The 21037-nt window shown below is 49.0% G+C and overlaps 1 protein-coding gene across 4 annotated transcripts in view; it reads right to left on the reverse strand.

Annotated features, from left to right (window-relative positions):
- Window positions 1-21037, reverse strand: part of FAM3A (FAM3 metabolism regulating signaling molecule A) — a 154050-nt gene that overhangs the window by 54389 nt on the left and 78624 nt on the right. For 3 of the 4 annotated variants that reach the window (XM_078664496.1, XM_078664497.1, XM_078664498.1), the window contains exons 7-8: window positions 20078-20128; window positions 15931-16015 (exon numbers count right to left, since the gene is read on the reverse strand). In XM_078664496.1, coding sequence (XP_078520622.1) covers window positions 15931-16015; window positions 20078-20128 — 136 coding nt within the window. The remainder of the gene's footprint in view (window positions 1-15930; window positions 16016-20077; window positions 20129-21037) is intronic. The other variant, XM_078664499.1, reaches the window with a different exon arrangement.

Here is a 21037-nt window from a genome sequence, read left to right on the forward strand (position 1 = left end):
CAAAACCACTCCATGAAGGACCAGTTTCCCTTATCTATGTGTATGGAGTCGGAAATCTTATGTAACTTAGAGATTGCTTCATAGACTGTTGGAGCATTATTAGGAATAAAGACACAGCAGCTCGATTGGATCACTCTGCACACCCCACCTCGATCTGCAAGTATTACATCTAGAACCATACGGTTCTGCAACGTCATGAGACGATCCGCTTGAAGCTCAGCTGTTAAGTTACTAAGGGCACCAGCAGTTTCTGTAATAGTAGATTCAACTACCCGTGTTAGTTGACGAATGTTTCTACTATTGGCCATAGGCCCCCAAAATGGAAGGAAACCTTTGAAAAAGTCTCCAGCTTCTTGACCAGCGGTATCTTCCTTGCTGAAGACACCTCTTGCTACTCTGGTTTTGTGATAATCTGAAGAAGCAGTGTATGTCGGAGGTAACAATCGAGCAATATAACATGAACCTGAAAAGTCAGCAGGCAGCCATGTATATGCTCTGTCCTGACAAATGAAGTAGGTACCCCTAGCAGTCAGAAAGGCAGGGGAGGAGTCAGACGGAAATACGTAAGTCTCAACGCACTCGCTGCTCCCTAGCTGAGCTCTCGGATTTCTCCCATTTCCTTGCAAACAGACCTGACCTCGGTGAGGCACGACCCAAACTGAAGTGGAGCTTTTACGCTTGCTTTCTCCCAAACTAAGGCGATACTCTGTAGAGTTCCAACTCAAATACACCAGTAATTCATCTCTAGGGTAAGATGGAGTATTATTGACGTCTTTAATCATATCAATAATTCCCTGGACTAAAGCTTTGTTGGCTGAGTTGTATTTAGTGGACCGTGGTGGACGCGGAGGATAGGTCTCAAGGGCATATGAAAAAAATGGTCTGAAAGGCCTGAAATGATCCATTGTAGCTAAAAGGCAAGACTAGATAGGGAATGCCTTTATCCATAGTGTGAGGTATCAACCCACACACCCAGCAGTCTGTAGTATTAACTATCAGTTGGTGTTGATGCAAGAGCTGTACAAATGTATTGTTCATAAATTCTGAGCGTCGAGCTTGTTCGTGTTCAGGAAATGAGTGAAAAGAATGCATAGAAGAAACTGTAGAAGTAACAGGATTAAGGGGAGGCACTGTAGTTACTGGCATAAAAATCAAATGTATGCAAAAGATGATTCCACCCACCAACGTTATTAAAACAATTAAAAATGTAACTGCACATTGTATTAGAAAGCATTTGCTGTGAAGTATTCTGTACAGTCTATTTTTGCGAACATAAATTACATTTTCTCGTTGTAGCTCAGGAAGCTCCATCTTCTACGACCGTTCGCGACCACTGATGATGTGTACGTAGATGAAAATGCCTCTATCAGCCCTGGGAGTTCCCAGAACTAACAGAAAGGTCGACCTTGTGTCGGACCCCCGCAGATTCAACTAGGCACACAGCCACGACCCTACGGCTACCCAGACGGCAAGGCAATTTTTAAAACAAAAAGAAACAATACAAAGTATTAGCAAACTTCCTGGCTGGAGGCAATGTATAGCAAATTCAAATCTGAAAATAGGCAGTTTCCTGCTTTATTTGTCCATATTGCGAGAACGTAAGTTGTATCTCAGTTTTGCAGGAGCTGTCTGATCTGGGAACAATGTATTTTCAACTGACGTTGCAATGTTCACGTTCGCAGATGGCAAATGTTCTTTTGGTGCAGATGGCAAATGTTCAGGGTTCAAAAGAGCAGTTTCAGGAGGAGAGTCAGAATTTGGTGAATCCGTGATCAGTTCTGCATCGCTGAAAGGTATGAACCTGGGGATTTGTTCCGTTTCAGAGGCACCGATTCCTTTCTTTACCCAGTTGTCGTAAGGAAGTGGCAGAGGCACACGTTTAGCGTGTGTTGTATGGATCCAATTTCTTCTTCCGGCCACACGAATAGCAGTTCTCGTTGCTAGCAGGACTTGGAACGGGCCAATAAATCTGGGCTGAAGATTTTTCGTTCTTGCAAAATTTCGGATGACCACCTGATCACCCGGTTTCAGCTGATGGCCTGGACTCTCTGATGGCTTTGGCAATGCATCGAAAACCTGTTGGTGAATAAGACTCAATTTAGCAGTCAAGTCGAAAAGGTAATCAATTAACATTGGGTATTCCAGCTGCTTAAATTCTTTCGGTCTAGGTACCCCCCAAACATTTGCAGGACGACCGAAAACTATTTCGTAGGGACTAAGCCCTACTCTAGAATGTACAGTTGCTCTTGTTGATAGCAAAGCCAAAGGCAATGCGTCTGGCCAGGACAAACCCGTGGATGCTTGTATCTTAGCGAGTTTCAGTTTAAGGGTGCCATTGTAACCCTCGACTAAACCCGCGGACTGGGGATGATTTGCACTATGGAATTTTTGCCTAATCCCTAGGCCGACACACACACTCTGCATAACTTTCCCTACGAACTCACTTCCGTTGTCTGACCAAACAATCCGTGGCATTCCGTATCTGGGGAAGTATTCTTTAAGAAGAATTTTGGCAGTGGATAAGGCAGTATTGTCCTTGAGTGGGTATGCTTCGATCCATCTGGAAAAAGCACAAACTACCACTAGGACGTATTTCAGGTTATTACAACGGTCCATGTGAATGAAATCTAGCTGGATCACTTCAAAAGGGCAGGAAGGAGGAGCGAAGTGACCTGCAGGTGTGGGGATTCCCTTGCCAGGATTATGCATCAAGCATACCATACAATTTCTCACCACTCTCTCTGCACACTTACTAATCCCGTCATTCTTCCAGACCGGAGCCAACATCTTACAAATCCCTTTTGAACTGATGTGCGCTGATCCATGCGCCATCGTTACTACTGCAAGCACATACGCATCAGGCAACATCCAACGCTGTTGTTCCGACAAGTCAATCCAACACCCACTCGAGTCCATTTTACCTGTGCTCTCCCTCCATGCACGTTTTTCCTCCTTAGTCGCCTCTCTCTGAATTTCTTTCACGCTTTCCACTGTGTCTTCACACATTCCAGACTCAGAAATCCATCTTGCAGACGTTGCAACATACATTCTACTCATCATATTTCTAGCTGTCTGTTTTGCAGTTTCATCAGCAAAAGCATTCCCACGACCAACATCATTCGTGATTGCTTTATGAGCACTGCATTTCACAATCGCAACTTCAGTAGGTAAGGTTAGAGATTCCAACAAGTCATTAACTAGCTGACCATGTTGAATCTTAGTCCCATGGGACGTAATGAAACCTCTCTCTTTCCACAAACGGCCAAAACTATGGGCCACGCCGAACGCGTACTGACTATCTGTGAACACATTAACTCTCTTTCCCTTGGCTAAAACGCACGCTCTTGTTAGCGCGATCAATTCTGCAGCCTGGGCAGAATTCTGACTCACTCTTGCAGTCTCTACAATCGTACTCAAAGTCGTTACTGCATAAGCAGCAGTCACATCACCATTCTCCAATTTGAAGCAAGACCCGTCAACATACAACGTGCCATCTGGTTCTGACAATGGAGTGTCTTTTAGGTCGATTCGTCCTTTTGTTTCTTCCTCAGTTCTGAAACAACAGTCGTGTGGTTCGGAATCACTCGACTCTTGACTAGTCGGCAACAATGTTGCTGGATTCAATACATTGCATCTTTTGATCTGAATATGACTAGCTAATAGTGTCAGTTCATAGCCTGATAATCTAGCACTAGTAAGGTGTTGTGTCTTGGTTCGGTTCATGAGTGTATCCACGGCATGAGGAACCATGACTACTAGCATGTTGTTCATTACTAAACCAGCAGATTGTCGAATGGAAGCTGCAGCTGCGGCTGTAGCTCTCAAGCAACTAGGCAATGCTCTAGCTACTGGATCTAATGTTGATGAAAAATACGCACAAGGGCGTTGTTTATCACCAAATTTCTGCGTCAAAACACTCAATGCACAACCTTCTCTCTCGTGGACATAGAGCGTAAATGGCTTACTGTAGTCGGGTGTACCCAATACAGGTGCTGAACACAGTGCATTTCGTAACTCAGAAAAACTCTGCTGACATTCAGCAGACCATGGTACCGGACTTGGAACACCTTTCCCCGTCAAGGCTACCAATGGTTTTGCTAGAAGAGAAAAATTTGGGATCCATTGCCTACAATATGAGGTAATACCTAAAAAAGCACGTACTTCTCTCTGTGTGCTAGGAACGTTCATCTGTGTAATTGCTTTTATTCTCTCTGGGGTCAACTTCCTTCCCTCCTTTGACAAGAGATGACCTAGGTAGGTCACTTCTTGGCAGCAGTATTGCATTTTTGAAGGTGACACCTTGTGATTCAAATCTGACAAGTGATGCAATAAAGAAATCGTAGCTGTTTTGCAAGTTTCCTTGTCATCGGCAGCCACTAGAAGATCATCGACATACTGTACTAGAGCAGAACCATGAGGAAGTACGAAGGAATCTAACTGACTTTTTAATGCTTGACTGTAAATGGATGGGCTTTCACAATAACCTTGTGGAGCGCGTTTAAATCTAAAACTTCGTCCTCCTAGAGAAAATCCGAAAATATCTCTGCTTTCCTCGGCTATCGGAATGCTGAAAAAGGCATTTTTCAAATCGATAACCGAAAACCATGCTGCTGTAGCAGGAATCAACGTTAACAATGCAGTAATGTCTGGTACCACAGGAAACTGTGGGATCACAATTTTATTAACCTCTCTAAGATCAATTACGAACCTATATACTGGAGGCTTTGTAGGGTCAGTTCGTTTCAAAATAGGCAGTACCGGACTATTACAGACATTACCTCTAGTTTCTTCTACAACATCTTTCTTGATCAGGTCTTGTACTATTAGTAGGAGCGCACGCTCGCCTTCACTAGAGATTCTGTATTGTGGAATTCGTGGAAGGTTGACATTTGCTTTCAAAGTTACTACATAGGGTGGAATTTTCAATAGACCTACATCATTAGGACCAGTCGCCCAAAGAGTATCAGGGAGTGAACGCAGCTCTGATGGGAGCGCATCCATCGACAAGTACATCGGGGAGATTATTCTTTTACCCAACGTAAGCTGTACTCCTGCTGGAGAACAGTACAATGTCGCGTACAGGCGTTTTAACAAGTCTAAACCAAGCAGATTTTCGTTACAACCTGTCGTCAAAATCAGGGGTGCTTTCAATTGACGAGGTCCAACAGAAATAGACAAAGGACCAGAAATAGGGTTGTGAACAGGGGCGCCCGAAAAACCTACTGAAACGTTTGTTGAGCCAGACAAAGGTGCGCCAGGGAGTTTAGCATGTATGATAGAACTTTTTGCTGCACCAGTATCCAACAGAAACGGTTCGACTATACCTGATGTTGCTACTGCGACATAAGGTCCACTCTGATCTACTGGTACTGATACTACTCCCTCTCTTTGTCCATGGCTGTCCTAGTATTCACTTTGCTGAATTTCCTCACTAGTTTCATAATAGTCTTCGACATGATACTGTGGAGACCTATTCTGTTGGGCAGATTGTCCATTTCGCTGATCGAAATAATTAGAGGGGCGATCACTTGTCTGTGGAGGCATAGCACCTCGTCCTCGACCTCTAGAGTTTTGCATAGAACTACCACGACCTCTCTGAGCTGCCGCATCATTATTTTGCGCCCGAACTGGACAATCACTCTTATAATGACCTTCTTTTTTGCAATAAGCACATTGATTCCATCGATATTGTGGCCTTTGAAAATTATAATCCGTTCTTTGATATGTCCCTTGCTGCATATTAGTTTGATTCGTGCGAGGCGGATAAGCTTGCTGTAAAAGTACTTTAGTTTTTAAATCTTTCGTCTTTTTATCTGATTTTTCCTTCTCTTCTTTATCCCTATTTTCGTAGTACTGAGCAGTCGCAAGTATTTGCGCAGTCGTAGAGACAGCCCACGCACTTTCAGAATTCTTTAATTTACTACTAAGTTCTGGCAACAGATTGTGCACAAATTTATCAACGAATAATCTCTGGCCTCCTTCTGTGCTCATATCTTGACCACTATGATCCACGAAAGTCTCTTCGAACCTTGTGAAAAAGTCGGAGACGCTTTCGTCTTTCTTTTGTTTGCATGCGGACAATTTATCCCAGTTAACGCGCAATGCTGGCATCAAGGTTTTCATTAAATCGATTATTCTACCAGGCAAATTAGCAATTAGGGGTTCAGGTTTGGAACCACCTACTTGTTGACCATCCGCTGCAATTATAGCTGCCCAGTCACCACCTAGGGCAACTGGATGATTCTCTTTACGAATTTTAGCCCAAATTGGTTGCGGTACTATATTACCAAATAGCAGATCTATGTCAGCAAGATTCAATACACAAGCGTTAACTGTTTGAGCCAACTCTTTGTAGTATCCTGCAGGATTTTTACGCGGATCTGGCAAGGCCTGTTTCACTGCTAACACTTCAGCTCGCTTCCATGGAATATGTATCCAGACTCTCTGGAATTGGGCCGGAGCGGCTGCAATACCAAGGTTTACATTAGCTTGCACAGCTTCACGCCAAATTGGTGGAACCTCTCTCATTGGATATTGACGATTTTGTTTCGTACTACGTTTCTCTAACTCTCTCGGTGAACGAAGGGATGAGTCGGTCCTATAACTTAGAACCAGTTCCATCGCTTCTTTTATATTTTGACCGACTATCATACCTGCAGCAAACTCTTTCTGAACATTAATTAATTCTCCTAGATTTGATTCAGGGTCATCCTCTTCCAATTCCTCACATAGAAGGAAACACATTTCATCGAACACATATCGTTGTGTCGGTTCGTTCCATTGCATAAATGTATCTAATACATCTTGTACATTATATCTTCCAACTTTCGAAACCCATCTAAGCGCAGTGGAATCTAGTATTCCTCTTTCCTCAGTACTGGGAAGCTGACTACGTCTCTGCACAGAGTCAGAGGTAGGAGTCTTAATCAGAGTTTTGTAGAAGGGAGATAGAATATTAGAGACAGAATCAGTGATCCTTCGACGAACAGAAAGCGGAGTCATAATATTAGCAGAGGCAGTGAATAGAGTAGCAGTTGGAACAGATAGGTCAGGAACAGTAGGAGTAGCTTGAAAATTAGCTTGTGAAGTAGCAGGTGTGAGCGACACAGGCATAGGAAAAGAAGCCGGCAACCCTAAAAGAGGGGTTGTCGAAGGAACATTAATATTGACCACAGGAGGTACAGGAACTTGATTCAGGGGAGCGGGAACAGGGACACCAGGTTGTCCAGCAACCGGTAATTGAACATTCGGTATAGGTGGAGCCGTAGCACCTTGTGCATACGGTGGGGGTGATCGTAACAAGTAAGACAACAGGGGATCCTTTTCAGGGTCCTCTACTATCTTAGCCGTACTCGATGGCAAAGCAGGATAGCACTTGTCTATCGCTAAATTACGCTCTCTATCGGCCACCTCCATCGCTTTCTCAGACTCGTTGAGTTGCAGCTGCCTAGCAGACTGTTCTAAAGTCAACTCTTGCTCTTTCTGTTCTTTCTTTAACTTTTTAATCTTTCTCTGTTTAGATTCTTTTCGCCAATAACGGAAAGAATCAAACATTGCCGGCCGGGCTTTCTTCTTAAACAACCTTCTTTCTAGATTATCGAGAACTTCAGGTTCAAAACTACCATGTAGTGGCCAACTAAGGACACCATCTTTCTCTGTGTAGCGGATCCATATCTCGTTATAAGAGATAGGGCCCACACCAAATTTGCAATATAGATCATAAAGGGGAGTTCCAATCGGAGGAACCAAACACGAGTCCTCCAACTGGGAATCACTGTTGCAACTAAAACAAGACAACATACAATTTGTCCGACTTACCATTTTATAATCCGGAACACAAAACAAACAAGACACAAACAGAAAAGATGCGCACTCGAATCAAGAACTTAGGCCTACCAGAACTGACAAATGTATCGATACCTGAACTGAACAGAATGATTATCGTAACCAGAATAACCAGTGATAATCTTACAGAACTGAACTGAACTGAGAACTAAAAGGATTATTCAAACAGGAGCAATCCTCACAAAATATTTAACTAGCAACCACTGAATACTTAACTGAGGCACTGAAGACGTCACCAAGGAGAAACCCGTCACGTTTCGCCGTACTGAGGACTGCACCTCGGGTCCAAGACAGGGCGACGGTCAAGGCAACGGACCACTGCAGCCGTCTGAACGGGAACCCTCGTGGAAGAGAACGTCGGGGCCACTTTTGCGATATGCCGGGATCGATGAAGTGGGGCGCCTCCCTCTGAAATCTTCACACGAAGCTCCTCGAACTCTTCAGGCTTTTGGACCGGTACCGAATGACGTCGCCCCACGTTGGGCGCCAATTGGAGTTCTGGACCTTTTGGTTCCGTCCAGAGGTGTCAGGGATAACACCCGAAGACCCCGGAGTTCCACCTGTCTCGGTGCACAAACAAACAGAAACACGGGCTTCTCGATGGTGGCGTCAAAGACCAAAGGTTTATTACTGCAGGGACACAGAAGTCACAGAAACTACACATGGGCAGTATCTAGGAGCCTGTTCGATTTGTACAAAGAGGATTGCTCCTTATATACCAAATATTGGGCTTCAGGCAAATTCTTTACATGTTACCACAGTTCTAAACATTCGTATCTTAAACAATAAATATTTGGCGTTGCACAGGAATCGTCAACAGTATCTGATGTCGAAACATTACGAATGAGGGGTTCCCACTAGTCCATCATAATCCCATGTCAATCCTTCATTCAAGACCCGGACCGCCTCATCGTAAATTTCGTTACCTCCCCCTAATAAAGGCCCAGAAGGAAAGGAGCAGAGCCAGGTGTAGAAGATAGAAAGACAGGATAAGAAATGTTTGTGGGTCGTAAATGGGCACGGTTACCAGCTTCGGCCGCTTAATCATGATCAGGCCAACGAACACAAGAACCAGTATAGCAGGACTGGCCTCAGGCTGGGGAGGCAGTCTTTGCCGAGTCATGCTGCTACAGCGTTGCTGGCCTAAGGTGCACGTGTCACTAGCAAGGTGAATCGCCGGTTAAAGCCTACGTGTCCTTAATGAAAAGAGATCATTGCGTGTCCATTGACTATGTGAGGGCAAGGAATACAAAATGGCTTCCGTGTTCTAAAATGGATGCCACGGGTAGAACAGAAATGTGTTTGTAACTGGAGTGCTCTTGCTCGTAGCATAGCGAAAATACCAGAATGTACTAAATGGATCATTTGCGGTTCACTGATACCAAAATTATGTATTTACGACAATGTTATAAAAACGAGTAAAATCGTCACGGAACCTCACTACATACAGTTGCCCTTACGTCCAGATCCGGAAACACCGGCTACTGGCTCCCCAACCAAGGGACGTACCTCTTTGGTCAGATGCCTGGCGCACCAGGACTTCCTTGAGGGTGACACATAACTAATGTGTCGTGTACAAGTCTGCCTGACACTCAGGACAGAAGTGGCACCACCATGGTCACTGCTTGGCAACACAACCCTTCTGGCTGGCCCCTGACCCACTGGTTCTTCCACTGGGGAACCTATTCCCCTCGCACCCCTCCATCCGGACTTCTGCACCCTCCCAACTGGAGCGGTACTGCCAGACACCAGAACTACTGGAACCCTGGTTACAGAGGTTCCACGTTCTCCAGACACTCTGGAAGATCCTCCTCAAATGACCTATTGGTACAGCCTAGGCCCCCGACCTGATGTTCCCTTCAGAAACATTCCAGGCCCTGACACTGGGTTTCGGGCACCTGGAGACATGCAGTCCCACCCACTCCTTCTCCTCTTGAGACAGGATGTGAGCCCCTACACCGAGACCTAGCTGGGCTACACTGAACCTCTTCCACCACGCTGGGCTGGAAGACACCTCAGACACTCCTTTTGGAATCACTCCATCCCCTATGCCTCTCTCCTCCCAGAACATTACCAACTCCAAAATTCTGTCTCTCAACAGACCACAGAAATCAAAAAGCAGGCTCCACTGTCTGCAGACGTTCTTGGGAAAAGTTCAACACACAGGACTTAGGTATCTGAACAAAACAAGAGTACACAAGCATTCAGCAAGCTCCCCATCCTGAGAACTCACACACACGCCCAGTGCCACACACCATTCATCCACACACCCCTCCCCAGACTGGTAAGGCAGTTTCTACCACCCCTGACTTCTCAACCTGACCACACTTGACACAGGTACCATTACTCTAGGGCAGGGACGGGGGACACATGCACTGGACACACTTATGCTGCCACCACTGGATCCCACCCTTCTGGTGAATCCAGAAAACACACTGCACTTAGGGGGATGATCTACCCTCCCGAGCTAGGGACACCTAACTCAAAGTGCACAAGAAACACATTTCCACAGAAATGACATTTTCAGCAAACTTAAAACAATATAATCCCCAAAAATGTGGTTATCTAAAATGCAGAGTCTTGTGGTGCAGCCAGCTGCTAATGTGGTACAACGCAAACACAAATCCTTATCCTCACCGCTGCGTCCAATGTTGGAAATGGGATCCCTGGCTGGCCAGGGCTTTCGCCAAAGTCAGTCAGAGACCACAACTCCCAAGTCAGGGCAAGGGAGTTACACGCCAAGATAACCCCTGCTCACCCTCTAGGTAACGTGGCGCGAGCAGCAAGGCTAAACTCGGAGGCGATGTAAGTTAAGTATTTGCGCACGCACCCCAGCAACAACACCCAAAGGCCCACCACAAAGGAAACTCCACACAAGGTTATATAAAAATAGCCTTTGTATTACACCAAAACACATTAGATAAAACACACACTTTACAATGTGCCAGAGGCACGGGCAGAATTTACAAGGGATTATTTACAAGACAGGGCCACCTGGACCACTGTCAGGAATAGCACTTTCTAGAAAACAATACAATACTTGTAGGCCTAGAACTTAGAACATAGAGCCTATCGGACAGTACCTTCCGTCCTGGTTGCACGGGATAATGCGAGTGACCTCCATAGTAGGCTTGAGCGGGCGGCCCAGCGAAGCGGCACGACTCAGGGGAGAGTGGTGCGGCTCGAGGCTTGAGCAGGCGGCCGGCAAGGTACAAGCGTTTCTCTGGGGCGACCAATGTGTGCGGCTCAGAAGAGGAGGGGAAGGCAGGATGCGGGCGACCCAGCGAAGCGGCGCGGCTCAGGGGAGAGCGGCGCTGCTCGAGGCTTGGACGGGCTGCCGTGCACGAGCTGCCGAGGGGAATGAGCGAGGCACACTTCAGCGAGGCCCCAGGGGCCCAGGGAGATCAGACAAGTCCCAGCAATTTGTCAGGGAAGGCACAATAGAGTCCACTGGTCCTGGGACTCTGGTCAGGGGGCGAGCTCAGTATCAAGCCCTTGGAGTATCACTTAGACCATAACAGAAAATCACTGTAGCACAATATAAAAATAGAGCACACAACCAGTAACTACTGGTAACCAGGATCTCACTAGCACCACCTGCACTAGGGAGAAAACAACCACCTCAGTATCACAATACAAGTAGGGGCATAGACCTGGGGACAAAACACATGATGCAATGCATACATTCAGAGGTGTAAAGGAGGCACATGACGCATTATCAACACATTCAGAGGTGCAGCGCAGGAGAACACATGATGAATAATCTACCCATTCAGAGGTGTAAGAGAAACACATGACGCATCAACACACGTTCAGCGGTGTAAGGAACAAGGCACATGATGCATCAACAACACATTCAGAGGTGCAGCAAAGAGCACTTTGCAGAAATCACATTAACATGAACTTACATCAAAGTCCAGGGTCCAGGTTGCGCCACTGCGCCAAGACCTAAACGTTGCAGCTGCCCACAAAGTGCTGGGCAGCTGAGGGACAGAACAGGGGGCCTAAACGCTGCAGCTGGCACTAAGTGCTGCGCAGCTGGGAAAGGCCAGGGATGAAGGAGTGCGCCTCACTCCTAACGTCCACAGTACATGTCCCTAGGGAAAGAAATACCTACACGGTGCAGCTGCCCACTACTTGCTGGGCAGCTGGAAACACATCTGCGCCAGGGGCCCTCACTGACCCCTCAGGAACAAAAACTGCATCAACTGTGGGAGCCCTCTGGGCTCTAGAACATCACTTGCCCATCGTTGGAGTCCCCCCTCCGGGGACTCGACATCAATAACTGCCCTCCAGAGCCTCTGTGGCTCTGCAAACAACTGTGGCGCCTTCTTGAGCTGAGCCTCTCTGGGCTCGGAAACAAGGAAATGCCCCCAGCGAGCCCTCTAGGCTCGAAGAACAACTACTGGGGGCCGTGGGAGCGGCCCTCTGTCAAACGGGGCCGCTCAGCGTTGTGAGGGAGTCCCTCACGCACTTTCACCACCCCCGGGGCAGCCCTACTCACCGGCTGCTCTCCGGATGCTGCGGGGGACTCAGTCGTCGGGCAGCAGTCTGCCGGGGCTCTCCCTCGCCCACGGGGGCCTCCGCAGATATCTTCTGGCAGCGAGCGGGGCTCTCTCTCACCTCATGGGAGCCCCGCCCGCTCTCTTTCTCATCTTCACCCGGTCCCCCATCTCGGGACCGGGACTCCAGGGGGGAGCTGCAAGGCTCCGGACCCAAACTCCTCTTCCTGGCGCGCTGGCCAATCACAGCGCGGCGGCGGGCGGGACTTCCTCCGGCAAACCGGAAGTCCCGCCCCGCGTCAGGCACCGTAGTGCCTGGCTTCCTGTTTTGCGGCGCGAGGGCCGCGGCGGTGAATCCGGGGGCATGACGAGGGGTGGCCTCCCTCGAGAAGCATTTAAAAGGTACCAGCGAGGTGGGCACTCGCTCAGGACCAGATAAACGGGGTGTCACCCGCAATTTAAGAATAAAGTGCAACGAAGCACTCTGGGGCACCAAAAAGGGCAGGAGCGCTTCCCTCCGAGGGAAAACGACAGCGCTCTGCCCAGGCATGCAAAGTAAAGCGCTCACGGGGCGCTAAGGGCAGCCACAGCCCTGGGGCAATAATCCAGCGCTCCCAGCGCTCTCTGAGAGAGGGAAGCGCTTCCAGGCGCTAGGCAAATAAAGCGCTCCTTGCGCTAGCAGAACATCCATAAAGCACTTCCAGGTGCTAGGGCAACAGCCAACAATCAGGTCCTGGTAGAGTCCAGGACAGCAGAAGTCCAGGGGCTGGGCAGGGCTCAGGGAGGCAAGCCATCCCTGAGCCCAAGCAGCAGCACGCCCCTGGCAGATTCAAGCAGCAAACAAGAACCTTTTCCAAGAGGTCACAGCCTCTTTTTATACAGACAAATCCTTTGTCTAAGGGTGCAGGGTGGGGGAGAAACCAGTCGCAGCTGGTTCTGGAGCACTCTTGATGGCCCAACCACCCTCTCTATTCACTGGCAGGGCTTGGGTCATTAGACACACCACAGGGGGGCGGAGCCAGCATTGTGTGGGAAAAACCCAGCCCATCCAGGACACAGGTACACTCCTCCCACACATCACTCATGCTAATCTCACACTCACCACCGGGCAGACCCATCCAGACTTCCTGGAGCCTGGCATGCCAGCCAGCTCCAGCCAATCACGCTGCAGCACCCTCTCTGCACACACACATCAATGTCCAGAAGTAGCACTTCCCTTCTAGACACATACATGCCGCATACACCATCTCGCAGCATTCACTCTCACGAGTTCACACATACTAAACTCGAGCCTGCACTCCCCACGCATCAGGAACTACCTGGGACACACACATTCCCCATGCATTCCTATGGGAGGGCAGGCCTATCTCACTCCACGCACTCAGGGAGCGCACGCACTTTACACTGCGCCACAGTGTCAAAGTGCGCGAAGACCAGAAATCACTATACTTTAAGGCAAAAAGTTCAGGGGTGAACCTGCCACAAGGCCCAAGTCCAACAATAGGGACCACTTAAGACATCAGAATACGCGTGGCAATAATTTTAATTTAAAATTAAGACAACTATGACTAAATCCACAGAGAGAAAAGACTAAAACCATAGTCTTCCCTCACTGTCGACACAGGGAAATAGCTAGTTAAATGACTCTTGGTAACCCGGCAACCCTACCGGGTCCAGGAAAGAAGAGTCAGCACAAGCAGCATACGGAGGATCGGCAGGTAACACGAGGAAGACGCCAACCTCCGTCACAAACAGATAAGTAATTAATATTCAATACTTGGACCAACTCCTGCCCCACTTTTTGATTTATATAGAATAAGACCCCCGCACAGACTCCCTGGACATCCGAGGAAGCACGTACTAACACGTGCAGAGGTACGTGATTCACAACTGACTGAGAGCGCATGAATGGTCAGAATGTAACGAAACGCACCTCTTGAAAGGAGCTTAAATAAAAGCGAAGCGACCTGTTAGCACCTCAAAATAAATAACAAAAAACCTTTGAGAAAAACAACAAAACCTAATTTAATACACGAGGTCAAAGCTAATGTGTGAGAGACGCTAAACCATTGATATCACATAGTAAGCTCATTGGTTTGAGGACAACATTTTAGAACGTAGTAAGCGGCAACATAATCGTAATGTACTATCATAAAGGCAGATGGTGAGATACGAAAGTAAGGTAGTTGCCCCGCTCTGAATGCGTGAGTATTAAGTACAGGAAACTAAACGGTCTCCAGAATGTATGACGAGTTTAACTCACTGAATGCGAGACGACATCCCCCAAAAGAAACGACCAAGGGAGGGAGGAAAAACAGAGAAGATATAATTCAGATCTGTGACAAAAACACAAAAACTAACCTAATCATCTATGGATAGAGTTTGAGTATGTGATTACTTGAAGTGGGACGAGTGATTGATGTGATATGGCATAACCGAATAGATATAAAATGCAGCAATTGATCATTAAAATATGTAAGATAGTTCCCTTTACCCTCACCCAAGGTGACACCTTTGTTTTTTAGGCACAAAGATAGACTCAGAGAAAGAAGGGATTAATACGTCGCCTTCTCACCTTCACAACCTGGTCCTGAAGAAAGCCCACTGATCATTCTGACGAAAAGGGCTGAAACATGTCGACCTTTTAAATCACGAGAATAGGTAGCGCTGAGAACCCTAAAATTCTCGAAACGCATACCAGAGATATTTTCATCAAACTTAACCCAACTCTGGAATAATAAAATTAGTTTCTGGATGTTTGAGTTATTTTAAGTTGCACCACTTCCACTTATCACTGGACACTACTGCACATAACCTTGGATGACTACCTCCTGGTGGAGGCTGCATACAAAGCAACCCCGTGATTATGCAGACACCCGAGCATTTTAGTGGAGAATCAAGATATACCGCTATTTACGCCAATAACTCGAGTGCATGAGGGTTCTTTTATCAAGGGACGGATAGAATACCTGAGTAATCCAGGTTTGCAGGACAAGTGATCCACCCCAAACTTGATTGAAAGAATTGAATATAAGGAAAGTGGATGGATCAAAGATTTCCTTCTCCCCACCTCCATTGATTGAAGCACAATGAGGTTTGCCAGCACCAGTGTCAGTCATGCACAATGTCTGCTCCTCCCCCTCCCCCTCCCCCTCCCCCTCCCCACTCCCCCTTCCCGCTAGAGCTCTACTCTGCCTCTGACCACACACATACCTCGGAGTCCATCCTCTGTCAACAGGTTAGCCACTGCCTTCAGCAATGCATCCTGAGCCATCATTTTACTCTCCCCACTCTCTTCTTCCAGTGCGCCTCATAGGCTTGCCTGCCTCGTTCAGCATCTCCAACCCTGGGCTCCCATCTGCCCCACGTATATTACGCCCCAGTCTCCAATCCTCCTTCCCCTCCTGCCCCAAGGTACCCTTCTCTCTTAGAATGCCCATCTGTCGGAGGGAGCCCCTCGTCTCGCAGAGGTCTTCTCTTCCACTGTCTCATTCTAAAGAAGAGTTAGTCCTGCCCTGCCCCGGGTTCCAGTCTCTGATTTCCCATTACCCCAGGTACAGGTGAGATTAGTCCTGTTACTCACTTTGTTGCCGCGTCATCATAGGAAGCCACCATGATCAAGGTTCCATCATATAAGGGGCGGATGAACTTCAGTAAATCATTGACATCTGGAAAAGAGAAGCACAGCGTCTGTTCACGTGAAACCCCAGAGACAGCACCTGAGAGAGGTACACGTCCACCACCCACCACCCACCACCCACCGTTCCAGCAGGGACTCAAGCCCTTAAGACAGCAACCTGTCCACCTTAAACAGGACCTGAGAGGAACACGTCCACCACCCACCACCCACCGGTCCAGCAGGGACTCAAGCCCTTAAGACAGCAACCTGTCCACCTTAAACAGGACCTGAGAGGAACACGTCCACCGTCCACCACCCACCACCCACCGGTCCAGCAGGGACTCAAGCCCTTAAGACAGCAACCTGTCCTCCATAAACAGCACCAGAGAGGGGAACACGTCCACCACCCACCACCCACCGGTCCAGCAGGGACTCAAGCCCTTAAGACAGCAACCTGTCCACCATAAACAGGACCAGAGAGAGGAACACGTCCGCCGTCCACCACCCGCCGGTCCAGCAGGGACTCAAACCCTTAAGACAGCAACCTGTCCACCATAAACAGCACCAGAGAGGGGAACACGTCCACCACCCACCACCCACCACCCACCGGTCCAGCAGGGACTCAAGCCCTTAAGACAGCAACCTGTCCTCCATAAACAGGACCAGAGAGAGGAACATGTCCGCCGTCCACCACCCGCCGGTCCAGCAGGGACTCAAACCATTAAGACAGCAATCTGTCCACCATAAACAGGACCAGCAAGTACAGTGACCCCTACACTGCAGCAATCGCACCATTCCATTTAGGACCAGCAATTCTTTCATCCCTGGAAGAGCGAGTTAATATGAATTCACTAAAGATTTGGTAGGTACTCCGTGCTCCATAAAGTCAGAGGGTATTTCCTTCTTCTAGAGAGGGAGTTAGTGTGCTACTCCGCAGAGGCAGACAATATTCTATTCCTCACAGAACCAACTACTATTGTCTTTCCCATCCAGCCAGCAAGAGTCCCATCCTATATAAATGAGGCGAGTGCCCCAAACTACACAGAGCCAGCCAGTGTCCTTCTCCTATAGAGATAATAAAAATAGCCAGTGATAGCACCTAGAATAATTCAACTCCTACACACAGCACAACTGATACAAGGCTTCCACCCTACTGCCCTGTACAGAGGAAGAAACCACTGCGCCTGGGTAGAAAGTCAGCAAGTATTTCACCCCCTGGAGCCAGGAAGAATTCCACCTCTATAGCCACAGGAAGTATTACACCCCAGTCATAGGATTAGTCTACCCCCAGGAGGAGGAACTACTCCAGTAAGTAGGTACGAAGTACTCCACCCACTACAGTCAAAGTATCCCAGCACAAGAGGAAGGCAACACCTCGTGATACGGTTACAAGACATATCCCACGTCTAGAGATGCTGAAAGAACCCCCCCCCCCCGCTTCAGACCAGGAAGCATCACACTTCCATAGAGTCCTGAGTATCTATCACTAATAAAAAACATCTTTTATGCTGCCCTCTGTTGAGGTTGCCAGTATTGCACAACCCATGAATCATAGGTTAATGCAGCAAGAAGGGTTTCTCTGTATCTCTTGACTGGGGTGAATGTTTGATTTATTCCACATTCCGTCCATCATTTGTGTGTCTTTTGCTTTCTTGCCCAAATGTGGGCCCCAGGCTCCCTGTGTCACTGGGTTCAACCTAGCCTGGCTGAGGAAGGGTGATACCCGGAAACTGGTCCCAGGATGCTTGTTTCCGGTCCAGGGAGGACCAGGCTTAGCCGTTCGGGCTGGACTGTTCCCAGGAGGAGCAAGGTCAAGACTGATTTGCACATGACTGGGTCCAAACGGGGGTGGCATAGTGAGCAAACGAATGATGGATTTAACCCAGCTCTCGACAGAGAATGAATGTTTGATTAGTTCCGACTTCCATCCATCGTTTGTGTGTCTTTTGCTAACACTAGGAAAGACATGGACTATGTACTGGCTCACACAATTAATGTACAGTCAATTAGTATTATGTAAACAAACTCTGTATAGAGAGAAACTGAACTCAGATGAATGTCAGGAAAGGTCAAGGCAGATCTGTGGCTCTTGGGCAAACTGTGGACTTCGGGCAAACTACCCACTGAGATGTCTTTAAAACAAGATGCTCTCTCTGCCCTTCTGGCCACCCTCCACATACAAAAGATGTTCACCCGGGAAGATTGATGACATTTACAAAGGGTATTCATTAAATCCAGCTTCAACCGCAAACATATTTGATTGATCATTATGAGCTTTGCAGTCCCTCGGCTAAAAGGCAAGTGCCATGTACCAGCCCATCCGTCACCGACCTTTCCTCTGCAAGATCGTTGAAAAAGTATTCTCCTCTCGGCTGCAAAAGCACATTAATGCGAACCATCTCCCCCATGACCACCAATCTGCTTTCAGATTACACTGTATTAAGGAGGCAGCTGCCTTACACATCGGAGAAGATGCCCTCCTGACCGCAGATGAAGATGGCCCCTGCCTTCGGATGAAGATGGCCCCTGCCTCCGGATGAAGATGGCCCCTGCCTCCGGATTAAGATGGCCCCGGCCTCCGGATTAAGATGGCCCCGGCCTCCGGATTAAGATGGCCCCGGCCTCCGGATTAAGATGGCCCCGGCCTCCGGATGAAGATGGCCCCGGCCTCCGGATGAAGATGGCCCCGGCCTCCGGATGAAGATGGCCCCGGCCTCCGGATGAAGATGGCCCCGGCCTCCGGATGAAGATGGCCCCGGCCTCCGGATGAAGATGGCCCCGGCCTCCGGATGAAGATGGCCCCGGCCTCCGGATGAAGATGGCCCCGGCCTCCGGATGAAGATGGCCCCGGCCTCCGGATGAAGATGGCCCCGGCCTCCGGATGAAGATGGCCCCGGCCTCCGGATGAAGATGGCCCCGGCCTCCGGATGAAGATGGCCCCGGCCTCCGGATGAAGATGGCCCCGGCCTCCGGATGAAGATGGCCCCGGCCTCCGGATGAAGATGGCCCCGGCCTCCGGATGAAGATGGCCCCGGCCTCCGGATGAAGATGGCCCCGGCCTCCGGATGAAGATGGCCCCGGCCTCCGGATGAAGATGGCCCCGGCCTCCGGATGAAGATGGCCCCGGCCTCCGGATGAAGATGGCCCCGGCCTCCGGATGAAGATGGCCCCGGCCTCCGGATGAAGATGGCCCCGGCCTCCGGATGAAGATGGCCCCGGCCTCCGGATGAAGATGGCCCCGGCCTCCGGATGAAGATGGCCCCGGCCTCCGGATGAAGATGGCCCCGGCCTCCGGATGAAGATGGCCCCGGCCTCCGGATGAAGATGGCCCCGGCCTCCGGATGAAGATGGCCCCGGCCTCCGGATGAAGATGGCCCCGGCCTCCCGATATTGCCAGACCTCTCCGATGCCTTTGACACAGTCGACCATTCAACCCTCATCCATACCCTGGAGTCTCAAATGCGATTCACCGGTAATATCTTTCACTGGCACTCCTCCTACCTTTCCAATCGACACCAGTTTGTTCACATCGGCACCTCCAGGTCCCAAAAGATCCCTATAATCTGTGGTGTCCTACAGGGTTCCCGGTTGTCTGCTGTCATGTTCAATCTCTCCACGGAAAACCTTGGGGCACTATTCACAGATAACAGTGCCAACATTCACCAAATATGGACATGACATACAACCTTAACTGAAAGTCTCTTCTGTTCCAGACATGCAAGGACTCAAACTCTTCTTGCACCTCATTTCATTTCCCCTTTCTAGAGCCAGCAGGCAACAAACCCCTTTCTAGAGGCAGCAAGCAGCAAACCCTGTTCTAGAGCCAGCAAGCAGCAAACCCTGTTCTAGAGGCAGCAAGCAGCAAACCCTGTTCTAGAGGCAGCAAGCAGCAACCCCTGTTCTGGAGGCAGCAAGTGCGTTATCCATTATAAAGACAGGCAGTACATCAGCCCCCAGAGGGGCAGCCTGTACAGGTCTTTGCTGAGGCGAGGAGTATATATAAACTGCTGCCTCTGGTCATGCTGGGATCACAGCATGCTGTGACTGGTGGTGAGGACTCTGACCAGCGGTCTCACCTCCTAGGCATCGGGGCAGTGTTACGCTGACTTACCTCCAGCCCACAAGTCAAAATTTTGAGCATCAATCAGTTCACCATTGACTCCTGGAAACAGAAAGGCAAGAGTTAGAAGAACAAATAGACACAGCTTATAGCATGGACGTACACACTGAGCACAGACAGACTGACAAAGCCCACAGAGCAGGTACAAAGGCAGATTCACTCAAGGAGCATGGTGTGGAGCACACAACCTCACAACTATGGCACAACACTGAGCATCGACAAGCAGACATAGAAGAGAAGCCCATGGGCTTCGACAAAGACAGCCAGGAGAAACAGAAAAGCAGAGATCCCCAGAATGGACAGACAGACATACATACACAGGCAGGTGAGCATGGAAAGGCAGATTACTCCAGGGGATGGGCTGGTAGACATAACCCCCCTAATCATTGGTAGCCAGATGCAGCACATACACAGGCAGACAGATGCAGACCCCTAATTTTAGTTCGGAAGGTGCACCCTCTTTTCATTGGTAGGTTGTGACAGTCTCTGATCATGGGTAGACAGACAACTCCTGAGTGTCAGCAGGCAGACACAAACCGCTGTGACGCTGGTCAGCAGACACAATCCACGGATATCAGCAGGCAGAGCCCCTGAGCATGGGCAACCAGACACAGCCAGGAGGAGCAGAATGGCAGAGCTTTCCAACGCCCACCCATGGACAAACTGACCTGGCGTGTGAGCGTGGACAGGCAGAGGTATGGCCAGAGCATGCAAAGCTGTCACCGCCCCCTCCTCCCGTCCGCCCCCCGTCCCCCGAGCAAGGACTTGCAGAGATGGCACAAGGCGAACATAGCTACAAGCATGGACCAGTAACACTTTACTACCCTCCTTCCACACCTTAGCCAAACCTCAAACCTATGTCTTTCATTTACAGAGAACATGGCGGTTAAAGGTATCAACCACGCAAAGGACACAAGGTCACAGGGTCTTCTGAGGCCGAGATCCAACCCT

Source organism: Lissotriton helveticus, chromosome 10 (genome assembly GCF_964261635.1).
Source record: "Lissotriton helveticus chromosome 10, aLisHel1.1, whole genome shotgun sequence".
Classification (NCBI taxonomy): Eukaryota; Metazoa; Chordata; class Amphibia; order Caudata; family Salamandridae; genus Lissotriton; species Lissotriton helveticus.